General features: G+C 42.9%; 1 protein-coding gene across 1 annotated transcript; it reads left to right on the forward strand.

The window, feature by feature from the left end:
• Positions 1-3,313: 3,313 nt before the first annotated feature.
• On the forward strand, positions 3,314-4,657 carry LOC143409785 (C-C motif chemokine 3-like 1). Its single transcript, XM_076870293.1, has 3 exons — positions 3,314-3,459; positions 4,112-4,226; positions 4,567-4,657. Exons 1-3 carry the CDS (start codon positions 3,384-3,386, stop codon positions 4,655-4,657), a joined length of 282 nt encoding a protein of 93 aa, XP_076726408.1. The 5' UTR covers positions 3,314-3,383.
• Positions 4,658-15,208: the final 10,551 nt, after the last annotated feature.

Consider the following 15,208-nt stretch of genomic DNA (forward strand, 5'->3'; position numbering starts at 1 on the left):
TAGTTTTCTTCATTTCCTTCTCAGAGGCTTTGTCACTGATATACAGAAATGTCTTTGATTTAGTGTGTTGATTTTATATCCTGCTAGTTTGCTGAATCATTTACTAGTTCTAAAAGTTTTCTGGTGAAGTTTTTTGGGTCTTCTAGGTACAGAATCATATTGTCAGCAAATAGAGCTAATTAAAGTTCTTTATTTTCCCTACACATATCCCTTTGATTTCTTTCCTCGGTCTAATTGGTCTGGCCAGTGTTTCAAGAACTAGGTTGAATAGAAGTGGTAAAAGAGGGCATCCCTGTTTGTTTCAGTTTTTAGAGGGAATGCCTTCAATTTTTCTCCTTTTAGAAGGATGTTGGCCTGAGGCTTAGCATAGATAGCCTTTACGATGTTGAGAAACGTTCCTGTTATCCCTAGTTTTTCTAATGTTCTGAACATAAAGGGGTGTTGTTTTCTGTCAAATGCTTTTTTTGCATCTATTGAGATGATCATATGACTCTGATCTTTAAGTCGAATTACAGGTTTATATAGGTTACACACTGGGAGATGACTTAACCATTGAAGATTTATCAGAACATATCAGTTTGGACATTCAGGAAACATGTGGTGAGAATTTGAAATTTGTATTTACTGGGAAGGATGGAGGGTCCAGAGTTCAGCATTCAGCATATATCTCTTTCCCTCCAGGATCTATTTTACTGTCCCAAGGAAAAGATCTATCTGGGGAAGGATCAATGTTTTGGATTCTTCCCAGAGAATTTCATTTTAGGCTTGGGGGATATCTCCTTCCCAGGGATTGTCTTGTCACTGGGAAAGGATGTATTGAGAAAGGATCAATGACATCAATGTGATGGCTTCCTCCTCCCTCCCTCCTGTCAGGACACCCTGTTTTGAGGGTTGTCATTTCCATATGCTTCAGATACCATTAGGCAGAGTATTCTGTAGTGATTGCTTATGATAAATAAAGCTTTGTTAATAATAAATTGCTAAGGCTTACTCAAATCTATGTGCTTTTTATATATATCATTCACTGAATCCTACTAATGCAATAATATAGCTTACCTAGTACTATTAACATCCCATTTGACAGAAAAGTAAAACTCAGCTTGAGAAGGGTAAGCAAATTGTCCAGGATCACACTGCATGTAGATGGCACAGCTGAGTTCCCAAACTAGACCTTCATTTAACTACATACTATGTGCTATTAAACACTGCCCAAGTGATTTCCCCAGGTGTGATCTACCTATACTCAAATCACAGGCAACAGTTCAAAAGCCACTCCCACCAAAATGCTCTGGAAGGAACCTGAGAACTGATGTTTTTATCAAGTTTACCAGGAGTGCTGCTTGCAGGTTAGTGGCTAAGAACACTGACTTAGGTAGCAGGATTCAGCACTCCTTCCCAAATGTGGTGTATACCTGCATGGGGGTAATAGGTATACCATATATTATTTCTCTAAAAACCATACTCCACAACATAAATGGATAATGTTGGTGGGGAGTGGGTGTGGAAATCAGGCTCTATGTGCAGCAGAACTCTATTTATAAGTTTGCTATGCAAGGTAAGTTATTTAACAGGTGGATTACTTGGGTTGCAGTTATAAGTACAAGAAATATACACTGAGCTAGTGTCCTTTCTTCAGAAGAAGGGGACATTCAAAAGATGTGTAGAAATCAAACCTCTATTAATTTTTATGAGCCACAATTATTTCATCTTCCAAATAATCTGATTTTTGTATCCAAAATTGTTTAGAAGCCAGGCATGGTGGTGCATGCCTGTAACTCCAGCATCTTAGGAAGCTGAGGCAGGAGGATCACAAGTTCAAAGCCAGACTCAGCAATGGCGAAGCATTAAGGAATTCAGTGAGACCCTGTCTCTAAATAAAATACAAAATAGGGCTGGGGATATGGCTCAGTGACATAGTGCCCCTGAACTCAATCCGTGGTATAAAAAAAAAAATTGTGTAGAATCTTAGTAATCAAACACTTTGAGGTTTATTTAAACACTATACTTAGCAAATACTAAACTACACATACTAGAGTTGGGGATGCAGCTCTATGGTAGAGCTCTTGCCTAGCATGACTGAGGCCTTGGAGTCAATTCCCAGTACTACAAAGAAACAAACCAACAAACAAAAAAAAAACAAACAAAAACTGCTGTTTGACCTGATTCCATTAACAGGAATCTATTTTATAGAAACACTGCCAAAGAATAGGAATATGTAGACACGAGGATTGTTTTTTTTTTGTTTTGTTTTTTTTGTGTTTTTTTTTTTACAGTATGGCTAGTTTAAAAAAAAAACACATCAGTAGGGGATAAAAAAAAAAAGGGAATTAAGATGTTCATCCATGGAATATTCTGCTGCGAATTCTGCACACACCTCTGTCTATGCAGTGTGTCCATCCTTTTAAGTGTAAAAGGTGTACCCACTTACATCTACTGTATGCATATACACTCTACGTATATGATACAGAACTATATGTTATTTTTGTTTTTAATCCTAAAAATTCTTATATACATATATATTTATTAGGTAAATATTCAAAAAAATGGACATCAAATAGTTAACTGTAGTTGCTAGAGGAAAATTACAAATGATGCTGGGTCTTTTTTGTTTGAAGATACTTCCATATCTGGCTTGTTTCTGTAGAACTCTTTCCTAGAAACACTTTTTCTTGGTTAGTGGGTATAAATATTTTTAGGCTTCTGACATATTGACACCCACACCTAAAGGAACTTCATAATTCACAACTAGAGTTTGTGACAGAGTCCCCTAGTCATTCTATGACTGTTCGATAAATGGACAAATGAAACGTGACATCACACTTTCCATTCCTGTAGCCGGGGATTCCTTAATTCAGTACCAGGATTTGGGGGGTGGGGTGTTGCTGCCATCCACCTGTCAACCCCACGTGGTTATAGAGACTGAGAAAGCACTGAGTTTCAATTCTGTAGAAAGGAACGGCACTGGTGAGGTCATCCATAAATAAGTGCTTATGAGAGGGACCAGCTAATAGCAGCTTTGAGCAGAAACAAACTCGTCTCCTCTCTCTCACAGGGAAACCATTCCCCCACCCAAAAAAAAAAAGAAAAAACAGAGCAAGTCATGAGTCTAGAGCTGAGATCTACAGCTCAGAGATGCTATTCTTAGATATCCTGAGTTCCTGTGGTCACCAAGGACCCCAAATTGTGTAACATCATGACAACATTGCTATGCTTAAAATTTTCCCCATGCACCCCCAGATTCCACTTCCCCACCCGCCAGGGCTGCCTATAAAGAGAAGGGCAGATGGCTTCAGATGCCAGAAGGACACAGGCAGCAGGGAGGACCCAGGCCCTTCTTGGATCTGCTCATACTTGAGACCACACTCCATCATCCACTGAACATCATGCAGGTCTCCACAGCTGCTCTCGCTGTCCTCCTCTGCACCATGGCTCTCTGCGACCAGGTCTTCTCTGCACCATGTGAGTCCACCCTATTGTGGCGGGTGTCCCCACACTCTGGCCCTGGGGAGACCACATCAATCTCTTCTTGTGGTCTCCAGAACCCAGGGGAAAAGAGAAAACTTCTTAAAGGGCTACAAAGCACCTTGAGCTTTCTCTTAAGGACTTTTCACCTTTACAAGGGATCTTAGCTCTCCTAGTCCCCAGTCCTGAGAGTCAGGGTTGGGGCAGGGAAAAATGGAGCCCTAAACCACTGAGTTTGCAAGAGGCAGAATCCAGACCTGGGTACTTCCTTCCCAGTGATGTGTTCAATTCCCCAGCTCACTCCTGGCCTCCCCAGGAGCTCTGCCCCCTGGATCTTAAGATAGATGCCCAGACCTCTCTTTTTGCTGAGATGTGACATCTTGAACCAAACAGAATTCCCTGAAGGAAGAGAGGAGAATAGGCTGCTTGGTTTTCTGAGTCACACAAAGAAGAGTCAGGAAGCAAGGAGAACAGACAGTAGGAAGACAGAGACATGAGGTTTCTAGGCAGAAATGCCCAAATGCCTTCCCGAGGATGGTCTCCAGTCCCCACCCTGCGCAGGGCTCTTCCTCAGCCTCTGAGGATGTGGCAGCTGGTGGCCTTTCCTTCTGGATGATGACCTGGACTCATTCTGTCCCTTTCTCCACAGTGGGTGCGGACTCCCCGACGGCCTGCTGCTTCTCCTACGTGGCCCGGCAGATTCAACGCAAATTCATAGCGGACTATTTTGAGACCAGCAGCCAGTGCTCCCAGCCAGGTGTCATGTAAGTGCCACTTCCCCTGCCCACCCTTGAGGACAGCCCCACACGGGCAGAGACAGGCCAGGAGAGCAACCCTAGACAGGCCACGTATATAGGATTCAGCTCTTAAATGTGACCTGACTTGGTCGGGAAGGTGGGATCCCCAACTCAGAGAGGAGGGACAGGAAGAAGGAGGTGGCAGGGTACCCTGAGACACTCTTGAGTTGGTGGGAGAGACTCTCTGGAGTAACATAGGCAGAGCCTCTCTGAGCTGCCCAGGGCAGGGGGTGAGATGAAGGGACCACCATGGGCCCCAGATCCCTATAGGATTCCTCAGTGTTTGATCCTCTGCTTCTCCCCACAGCTTCCTAACCAAGAGAGGCCAGCAGGTGTGTGCTGACCCCAGTGAGAACTGGGTCCAGGAATATGTCACTGACCTGGAGCTGAATGCCTGAGTGGCCTGGAGGCAGCAAGGAGCCCAATGACCTCCATGGGCCCTGTGGGGAGCAGGGGCCTGAGTCTTGGAAGCATCCCTGTGACTCCATAGCCACCTCTCCTGTGGCTGGTTGTTGCTGAACAGCCTCACTCTGAACTTAGATTTTATTTATTTATATTATTTAATTTTTGTAATTTATTTTTATATTCGTTTCCTTTTGTGACTGTTTCTTCCAAAAGATCCCAGGACAAGTTCTTTGACACTCATCCCCTCCCGCTTTGCTCACACTGGTGACAGTCTAGTGGCTATCATCAGCTTATTCTAGGCAGACATGGTATCAAAGCCACCAAACTGACAGATATGGAGTGGGTCCTTTTGCACTGACCGACACATAGTGGCTCCTTGGCTCTGAGCTGTGTCCAGCCTTGTCAAATAATAAAGATGCACTTTTTAAAAGAAAACTGGCATGGAGTTTGCTTTTGTTTGTCCAGAAAAATCAGAATCACTGGTTAAGAGGAATAAGGGCAAATAGGAAGGTGTGACATGGAAGTTCTTGGGGGAGAAGAACAGAGCTACTGTAGTTACTCCACGGGAGGTGCAGTTCTGGAATATTCCAAGCTACAGACATTTTGTAATTCTTAATGTACCTGCTGTAGGAAAATTCCCTTCTTGAATGGATACCATAAGCAAAATCAACCAAAATGATTTTTAGCACCATAGTTAATGTACAAATAACCAGTATGGGAGCCGACTTCATAGACCAGCTATGCCTTTTAGTTAGTAGAAGAGTCAGGCATCAGAGGACTCACTCCCTGGATGGAAAATGGCCCTGATCATGGGGGAGGTACAGGTTTATATAGGTTACACACTGGGAGATGAGTTAACCATTGAAGACTTTATCAGAACATATCAGTTTGGACATTCAGGAAACAGGTTGTGAGAATTTGAAATTTGTATTTACCAAGGCAAGGATGGAGGGTCCAGAGTTCAGCACTTATCTCTTTCTCTCCAGGATCTATTGTACTATCACTGAGAAAAGATCTATTTGGGGAAGGATCAATGTTTTGGATTCTTCCCAGAGACTGCCATTTTAGGCTTGGGGTGATATCTCCTTCCCAGGGATTGTCTTGTCACTGAGAAAGGATGTATTGGGAAAGGATCAATGTCATCAATGTGATGGTTTCCTCCTCCCTCCCTCCTGTCAGTCCACACTGTTTTGAGGGTTGTCATTTCCATATCCCTCAGTTACCATTAGGCAGAGTATTCTGTAGTGATTGCTTATGATAAAGCTGTGTTTATAAGAAATTGCTAATGTTTTTGAGGCTTATTCAAATCTATGTGCTTTTTATATATATCATTCATTCGATCCTACTAATGCAATAATATAGCTTACATAGTACTATTAACATGCCCATTTGACAGAAAAGTAAATCTGGGCTCAAGAAGGGTAAGCAACTTGTCCAAGATCACACTGCATGTAGAAGGCACAACTGAGTTCCCAAACTAGACCTTCATTTAACTACATACTATGTGCTATTAAACACTGCCCAAGTGATTTCCCCAGGTGTGATCTACCTATACTCAAATCACATGCAAAAGTTCAAAAGCCACTCCCACCAGAATGCTCTGGAAGGAACCTGAGAACTGATGTTTTTATCAAGTTTACCAGGAGTGCTGCATGCAGGTTAGTGGCTAAGAACACTGACTTAGGTAGCAGGATTCAGCACTCCTTCCCAAATGTGGTGTATATCTGCATGGGGGTAATAGGTATACCATATATTATTTCTCTAAAAACCATACTCCACAAAATAAATGGCTAATGTTGTTAGGGGAGAGATGGAAATCAGGCTCTATGTGGAGAAGAACTATGTTTATAGGTTTGCTATAAAAGGTAAGTTATTTAACAGGTGGATTACTTAGGTTGCAGTTATAAGTACAAGAAATATACACTGAGCTAGGGTCGTTTTTTCAGAAGAGGAAATTCAAAAGATGTGTAAAAATCAAATATGTATTAATTTTTATAAGTCACAATTATTTCATTTTCAAAATAATCTGATTTTTGATCTAAAATTGTTTAGAAGCCAGGCTTGGTAACACATGCCTGTAATTCCAGCATCTTGGGAGTCTGAGGCAGAACTCTGTTTATAGGTTTGCTATGAAAGTAAGTTATTTAACAGGTAGATTACTTGGGTTGCAGTTATAAGTTCAAGAAATATACACTGAGCTAGGGTCCTTTCTTCCGAAGAAGGGGACATTCAAAAGATATGTAGAAATCAAACCTGGATTAATTTTTATGAGCCTCAATTATTTCATCTTCCAAATAATCTGATTTTTGTATCCAAAATTGTTTAGAAGCCAGGCATGGTGGCGCACGCCTGTAATTCCAGCGTCTTAGGAAGCTGAGGCAGGAGGATCATAAGTTCAAAGCCAGACTCAGTAATGGGAAGGCACTAAGGAATTCTGTGAGACCCTGTCTCTAAATAAAATACAAAATAGGGCTAGGGATGTGGCTCAGTAACAGAGTGCCTCTGAGTTCAGTCCCTGGTATAACAAAAATTATTTAGAATCATAGTAATCAAACACTTTGAGGTTTAATAAAACACTACTACTTAGCAAATATTAAAACATACATATTAGGGTTGGGAATGCAGCTCTGTGGTAGAGCTCTTGCCTAGCTTGACTAAGGCCTTGGGTTCAATCCCCAGCACTACAAAGAAAGAAACCAACAAACAAAAAAAACAAACAAAAACTGCTGTTTTTTTCTGATTCCATTTTCAGGAATCTATTTTATAGAAACACTTCCAAAGAATGGGAATAGGTAGACACAAGGATATTTTTTTTGTTGTTTTTTTGCATCATGGCTAGTTGAAAAAAAAATAAAAAGGAAACAACAGTAGGGGATTAAAAAAGAAGGGAATTAAGATGCCCATCCATGGAATATTCTGCTATCAATTCTGCACACACCTCTGTCTATGCAGTGTGTCCATCATATTAAGTATAAAACGTGTACCCACTTACATCTACTGTATGCATATACACTCTACATATGTGAAACAGAACTATACATGTTATTTTTGCTTTTATCTTAAAAATTCATATATACATATATATTTATCTAGGTAAATATTTGGATAAGATGCACCTCAAATAGCTAACTGTAATTGCTTAGAGTACATTTTTTTCTAAATTTTTATTTATTTTTCAATAAGTTGGATTGCTTATCTCTCTGGTCTCACCTTATCCTCCCATCTGATGTGTGCTAGTCCCTCTGTTGGAGCCACTCTCTGGTTGGGATCCTGAGTTGACACCAAAAGGACAGAGCTCACCTGGCTTATGGAGATTTGATGCCATGATGGCTTTTATATAATGAGAATGAAGAATAGAAGCACTGTCTTATGATGGAGGCTTTCGTTTCTCTTTCTCTCTCTCTCTCTCTCTCTCTCTCTCTCTCTCACACACACACACACACACACACACACACACACACACTCTCACAACTTTTCCCTTGCCACATTTCACAGTTCCCTTCCATTATGAGGGGCCCACTCTCCTACACCATTATCATCTGCACTCCTGGTAAGCGTGGAGTTACTGTCAGCAGAACAGGAGGTACAGCATTTGTTCCCATCAACACACTGAAGATGTCACCTTCTTTCAAAAAAAAAAAAAATGGGGTCATACAAAAATCTCTGAATGCACCGAACTATTTCTCGAGGTCCAGAAACCTACGTCTGCATGAGAAGTTTAGCATGTCCAACATTCCCTAAAGTCAGGTGTTGTACAAAGTACACAGAATAAAGACCTCTGTTAGGGCAAAAGGAGCAGGGAACTGCACAGGGAGGGAACCAGTTCCTCAGACATTTCAGAGTCAAGACTCTGAGATCCCTGGTCAGCTGCACAGGCACCTTGGAAGCTCTCCTCCCTGGGGGAATGTCCCCCATGGAGACATCAGAGATGTGCATTGAGGGGGAACCTGCTTCCTGGGGGCTGTTTACTTCCTGTGGGGGGTGGGTGATTAGGAGCCTGGGGTTTTCCTTAGTTGTTGAGCAATCAATGACTGTTGGGGGCTGGTCTTGTGGTTTGTTTGGCAATGTGATTCCCTTTCAGTGATAATAGGCTTCTACTGTATTTGCTTCTGATCCATCCATGAGCTAGGTAACTGCAAGCAGAGGGATAGTCCAGTCATAGGTCTGGCATTTTAGCCCGGATTGAGAATGTGCATGTTCTAGCACAGAGCCCAGACTTATAGTCACCACTACCTCCCAGCCCCTGGGGAGAGCTTTGGAGCTCCATCCTGAGCCCTGTGGAGCCACATCTCACTCTATGGAGTATGGGACTGTATATGGAGGTCATGAATATTTGACCTGAGGCCCAAAGTTACATCCTTCTTGTACCTTCATCAAGAGCTAATTGTGTATCTTAAGTAAGGAAGATAATTATTCCACAGGAAAGGGTGAGGAGCGAGTCAGGTCTGCAGTTGGACCCCAGGTGTATCCCCTACGTCTCTCACCTCCTTGGGTCTGCTCAGAGAAACTTTATCTTAGACTAGAAAATTCTGTATGTAGAGCCCTGCAAGTCGCCAGGTTACTGGGTTCTCAGTCAACAGATTGTAAAGGCCCATATCAGAAAAGCTGAATTATTTTCCTTTTCTGATTTCAGATGAGCCCATTTCAAAGTAATCTAAACTCTATCTTAAAGAACCTTATTTGTGAATGTAAGAAGTAGGTACTAAATTCCAAAATTTAGAATCTTCCCTAAAAAATTCCTTAATGCTGAAGCCTTGGTATTTGGCACAGGGCCTCAGCACCAAAATATGACAGGTCACAATTCAACCAGCAACTTCAATGCCACAGAATGATGGTAGTTCTCAAAAAGTAGTGCCCGGACAGCAGCACGCCCATCACCTAAGGAATATGCTAGAAAAGCAAGTTCTAAGTTCCCTTCCAGACTTGTGGGAGTGTGCCCCAACAATGTGTAAAAAGCCTCCAGGTGGTTCTGATGCACCCTAAAGTTTAAAAGCCAGTCCTGGTGGTGACCTCCTATTTTCCATTCCACCTTTCAGCCGGAGCCTGTGACTTTTAACAGAGCCAGTATCTCTGAACAGGTCCAGGTCTCTGCATATCTTAGAGCATTGACAGTTTCAAGGAGGAACACAAACAAGTACATCTCATTCAAAGGTTTGAGTACATGAACCTTGTGGCCCCAAGACTGAAGGGTACAGATGTGGCGCTGGCCCCAAGCAAGGGATCATGCAGCAGCCCCATGGGATCCCACAGTTTCTGTTGTCTTCTTTTTCTGGGTCTCCCTTTGTGCTCTCAGTAGCTCAGTTGTGCTAGTGGGTTGGGGTGCCAAGAGATCAAAGAAAACACCTGGAGGTGGAGTGTGAGACAGAAGGTCTACTAAAAAATGCTTACGGGGCAGGGCCAGTGGTGACAGGCTAGACAGATAACACCTCTGTCTCACGTGGTGTTTTGCTAAGTAGCGCCTCCATCCCTCATAATGCTACTCCAGAAAGTCCAGTGACAATAGACTGGACAGATAGCACCTCTGTCCCTGACAGTGTTTCACAAGAAAACAGTTCCTTTGACCCTCATAACACCTTGTCCAGTGGCAGCCAGCTGGCAGAGAGGCACTTACCCTATCCACGATGCCCTCAATTCCACACCAGTTACCACAGGGAAAAGGGGTTTGTAAGTCAAACCACAGAAGCAGTGACGTCATTAGCTTAGCTTACTTTGTGTCGTATATGACCAGCATCAGAAGGGTAAGCTGGAGTGCATGCAAGAAAACAGCTTCCACAGATACCACTGGTGTGCCCTGTTTGCAAATATGTGAGGAAGAGAAAGTCGTTGTCCTTCGAGATAGACTTTATCCGGAACTTCCAGTCTGGGTCTGGTCTTATTGTTCCCTTAACTTGGCTAAGTTCTTGGCAATGGAAAGGGGCATTTCAGGGACAAGGTATCTTACCAATTTTTTCTTCAATTATAATAATCCTTCCATGTCAGAGTTAGCACTTATCAGTGTTACGTGAATCATACTACTCTGAGATTTTATCTCATGCCAGTTGTAATGGCAGTTATCAAGAATACAGACAACAATAAATATTGGCAAGGATGTGGGGAAAGGCACAGTCATACATTGCTAGTGGGACTGTAAATTGGTGTAACCAATCTGGAAAACAGTATGGAGATTCCTTAGAAAACTTGGAATGGAACTACCATTTGACCCAACTATCCCAATCCTTGGTCTACACTCAAAGGACTTAAAATCAGCGTACTACTGTGATGCAGCCACATCAATGTTCATAGAAACTCAATTCACAATAGCTAAACTATGGAAGCAACCTAGATGCCCTTCAATAGGTGAATGGATAAATATCCACAATGGAATATTACTCAGAATTAAAAGAGAATAAAATCATGGCATTTGCAGGGAAATGGATGGAGTGGGAGACTATCATGCTAAGTGAAGTAAGCAAATCCCCCCAAATCAAAGGCCAAATGTTCTCTCTGATAAGTGGATGCTGATCCATAATGGGGAGCGGGGGAGGCATAGGAAAAATGGAAGAACTTTGACTGGGCAAAGGGGAGGGAGGTTGAGGAGGGTGCATGGGGGCAGGGAAGATGGTGGAATGAGATGAACAACATTACCCTAGGTACTTGTTTGACTGCACATAGGAAGTGATGCTACATCATGTACAACCAGAGAAATAATTGGGTTTTTTTTGTTTTTTTGTTTTTTTGGTGCTGGGGATCAAACCCCGGGCTTTGTGCATGCAAGGCAATCACTCTACCAACTGAGCTATATCCCAAGCCCCACAATCAGAGAAATGAAAAGTTGTGCTGCAATTGTGTACAATGAATCAAAATGCATTCTGCTGTCATATATACCTAATTAGAATGAATGAATGAATGAATGAATGAATAAAAGGGAAACGTGAGTCCATGTTCCTGTTGCAAAAAAGCATTTATGTTCTTTCAGATTTGGACTGACTTAGAAACTCAGTTCCTATCCAATCACTGTGGTTATGAAGATGAGTTTTATAGCTGTGCTTAAGTTAATCAGGGCACATACTTGGATCTGTGGGTTGAGTGAATGTCACAAAAACTTTGAGAATGTCACAAAAAGTTTGAGAATTATTAGGGAGGGAAGTGTGGTTTTCTGGTATTAGTAAAGATGGAGAACAGATTCAGGTCAAGAAAAACACATCTTCACTATAATGTGTTTTGTCTTTTTCTTGATGATCTTTTTCTTGAGCTATGAAGGGTGGCAACACTTTGTAAGGAACAATTCTCCTTCACTCTCCTGTTTAGTCCTCCAACCGCCTGAATTACTTGGTTTTTAAGAAGGCTAACTCATGCATTTTCTTTTGCCCCATAAATATATATGACCCAAATCTGAGCTAAACAGACACTGAGCTCTTCATGGTATCAAGGCTTCACACCCACTCTAGAGCACATGAAGTGGGGCAGAACTGACCACCCACCTCCTCCATCCACACAGAAGGTGGAAGGGGGAAATGAGGGGAATCTTAAAACAAGGATTCAACCAAGTTGAGGAAGAAAGAGGAGTCCTTCAGTATTGGATAGGCAAAGGGGCAGCTAAGAGGGGACACAGCACACCTGCAGCTTTGATTCCCCCTCATTCCTGGGACCAGCATCTACGGAAGACATTTTGTGAGATTGAACATATCCCCAGATCCTGGGTGGGTCTTGATTAAAATAATCCAATTTACATCTTGGGTTTTTGAAACATCATTAAAAGCTATGCATTTCTCATGTCACAAAGGCTGCCTAATAGTCAATCAAGTGAAAATATAATTTTCCTAGCCATTTTCATCTTGCAACTGATTTAAATCATATCTAATTTTAAATTGCTGTAAATATGCTGGAGATCAAATGTTCTTAAGCATAAGACTTCTTTCCATAGGAAACTGATTCTAGACATGGACTTTCTTGGTCAAAGGCTAAGAATATTTTGGCGTTCCTTATGCATATTAACACCCAAATTGAATACATATTTATATCCTTTGGTGAGTGCACGTTGGGGTCCTTGATGAATCTCTCTTCAAGAAGCAGATGTCTGAAAGCTGGCTGTACTCCCCTCACTCCCACCATCCGGGCTTCATAATGCAGCTCTGCCCACCTGGGTGTGGTTGCATTTGGCTCCTGTTGCCCAGGACTCTGGCATCGCAGCACATTCACATCTGTGCAGTTAAAACAACTGTTGACTAGCACAGAAGTTTCTGCTCTGCCAGGGGAAACTATGACTACTGAGCTCTAGTGAGAAGGAATGAGCTAAGTGTGGTCCTGGGATGACACCAATATCTCACCTCTTCTCGATGGGGAAACCACTTCCCCATAAACAGCCCCAAAGCAAATGAGCACTTGAACTGTTCTTGCAAATACCGTGGGCCCTGTGGTTACCCAAGACCCTCCTTGCATGTGCAAGTCAACAAGACATCACTGTGCTTAATAACTTCCTCTAATGCCACCCCTGTCTCCATTACCCTGTGGCCCAGGGCTTATCTATTAAAAGAAGAGGACACGGCTTGGACCACAGGAGGAGGGTGGCGACAAGAGTGCCCGGCCCCACCTCATTCTTCCTGCACTCTTGAGCCCTGGATGTCCTCTTTATTTACCATCCCCTCTGTTCCAGGGTCCCCTCCCATGAGTCTACCTATTGTAGTTCCCCCACTGTCTGGCTTGGGTCAGATATGACCAAGTGGATGGATGTCCTCAAGGGAAACAGGACTTCCCAAGGGATTTTCAAAATGCCCTGGGTTTTCTGTTCAGGCATCTTTTATTTTTTCTTTCTTTCTTTCTTTTCCAAAAACTTGCTACATTCTCTATACCTCAGGGTAGGGTTGGGTCTTGCCCTATCAGGGAAATGGGAAAATGGAACAAGTTTCAAGAGGGTAGAATCCAGCTACACTTTCTTCCCAGTGATCAGCTGAGTCACTAACTCACCCCGGTTCCCATTCACAGAAGATTTACAAAGTGGATCTCTTGCTGGAAAAACGAGTCTCTTTTTAAAGTTCCCCCAGTAGAGCTGGAATGAGAGGCAGACTGCTCAATTAGTGGTGTTTCCTGCCGCGGGAGATAGAGACCAACCCTAGATGAAGCAGAAAAGGAAGTAGAGGGTAGAAAACGGTGACCCAAGAATTCTCCAGCTTCCTTCCAGTTCCCCTCACCCCCAGTTCCTTACCCCTGAGGAGTGCCATCTTCACCTCCTTTCTTCTGACTTTATCACTGGCCAGAAGTAACAGGCTTATTTGCTCCAGTGGAAAATGACTCGGGCCCTGCCTGCCACCTTCCCTCAGAGTTGGCTCAGGGCCCCAAGCATCGGCTGCTTTTGCTTTGATCCCCCAGTGACCTCCGGCAAATGGGTAGGTGACTATTATGAAACCATCAGCCGGTGCCAAATAAGAGCAGGTCCTCCTGCCCATTTCTGCAAAGAGGCAGGATATGTAAGGATGCTGCCCACAGGAGTGGAGTGGGAGCAGCCTCTAAAGGCATCAGTAAGTGGGTGAAGGTCATCCTAGGGCACCCTGACCGTTGAGGTCCCCATCTTTTGATGCAGAACTCAAGGAAAGGCCATCACATTGTCTTCTGGTCTGGCCTGGGACCTATAGGGAGTGAGGGAGGAGGTGCCCCTCTGGCAGAGGGAAGAAAGGAGGATGTCAGAGGAGGAAAAGCTGTCTGAAGAAACCCCCCAAGTCATTCTAGAAAGGTCTAGGGATTCTAGAAAAAGTGGACCAAACCTGAGCTTAGCTTCCTAAGGCAGAGGGGCTGTAGAGGAGTGTGAGATCTGGAACACCCTCTCTCAATTCCTATAACTCTATCTGTCTCCACTTCTCTCTTCACCAGGAGGCTGGAGGTCGGTGTCAAGTTCAGCAAGTCAAGTATGTCACTGATCTCAGAACTGAATTCCTGAGTGATTTAGAAGTGACAAGAAACCAGTTGTATCTCTGGGTAGATTAGGGAGCAGGGACCTGAGCGAGCCCTGAGACTCTTCCTTCAGCTCCTGAACCCACCTCTACTATGGGCTGGTTGCCATCTTGGACTCTTAACATAACTGTTGGTTTCTTCAGCCTCATTAAAGTTTGCAATGCTTTCAGGTGTTCTTTACTCTCTGACTCCACGATGCTCTCCACACACCGCCCTCCCCGCAGCCCCGTCAATCACCCAGTGGTTGACACGTACTAGCAGTGTAAGGGAATAGTTGTTTGTCTTCTTCTAAAAAAAAACTTTGTTCCAAAACCATCAACCAACAAATATTTATAGAATGTTATTTACCATTTCTGTGTTCATTTGTGTGTGAAACAGTAATGAAAAATTTTGCAAACAAACCAGTCTTAAAATTTTGGTAGTTCCACTGTTCTTGTTTTTGTGGCAAAACCAGAAACTCTGGTTGGAAAAACGGTGGGGTTTGGGGGAGTAGGAAAATCTGAAGGAGAATGTCAGCAGAAAGGAAATGATCACAACTATAGCCACATATTCTAGAAAGTTCAACATAAAACACTATTTTATTGAACAAAAAAAAAGACTTTTTAAAAAAGATTTTTTAG

The sequence above is a fragment of the Callospermophilus lateralis genome, chromosome 11 (assembly GCF_048772815.1).
Source record: "Callospermophilus lateralis isolate mCalLat2 chromosome 11, mCalLat2.hap1, whole genome shotgun sequence".
NCBI lineage: Eukaryota > Metazoa > Chordata > Mammalia > Rodentia > Sciuridae > Callospermophilus > Callospermophilus lateralis.

Excerpts from the sequence above, each read along its gene's own strand:
- LOC143409785 (XM_076870293.1), top strand. The coding sequence starts at position 3,384 with ATGCAGGTCTCCACAGCTGCTCTCGCTGTCCTCCTCTGCACCATGGCT. Across the intron at positions 3,460-4,111 it reads CCAGGTCTTCTCTGCACCAT|TGGGTGCGGACTCCCCGACG; the intron begins GTGAGTCCACCC and ends CTTTCTCCACAG. Across the intron at positions 4,227-4,566 it reads TGCTCCCAGCCAGGTGTCAT|CTTCCTAACCAAGAGAGGCC; the intron begins GTAAGTGCCACT and ends TTCTCCCCACAG.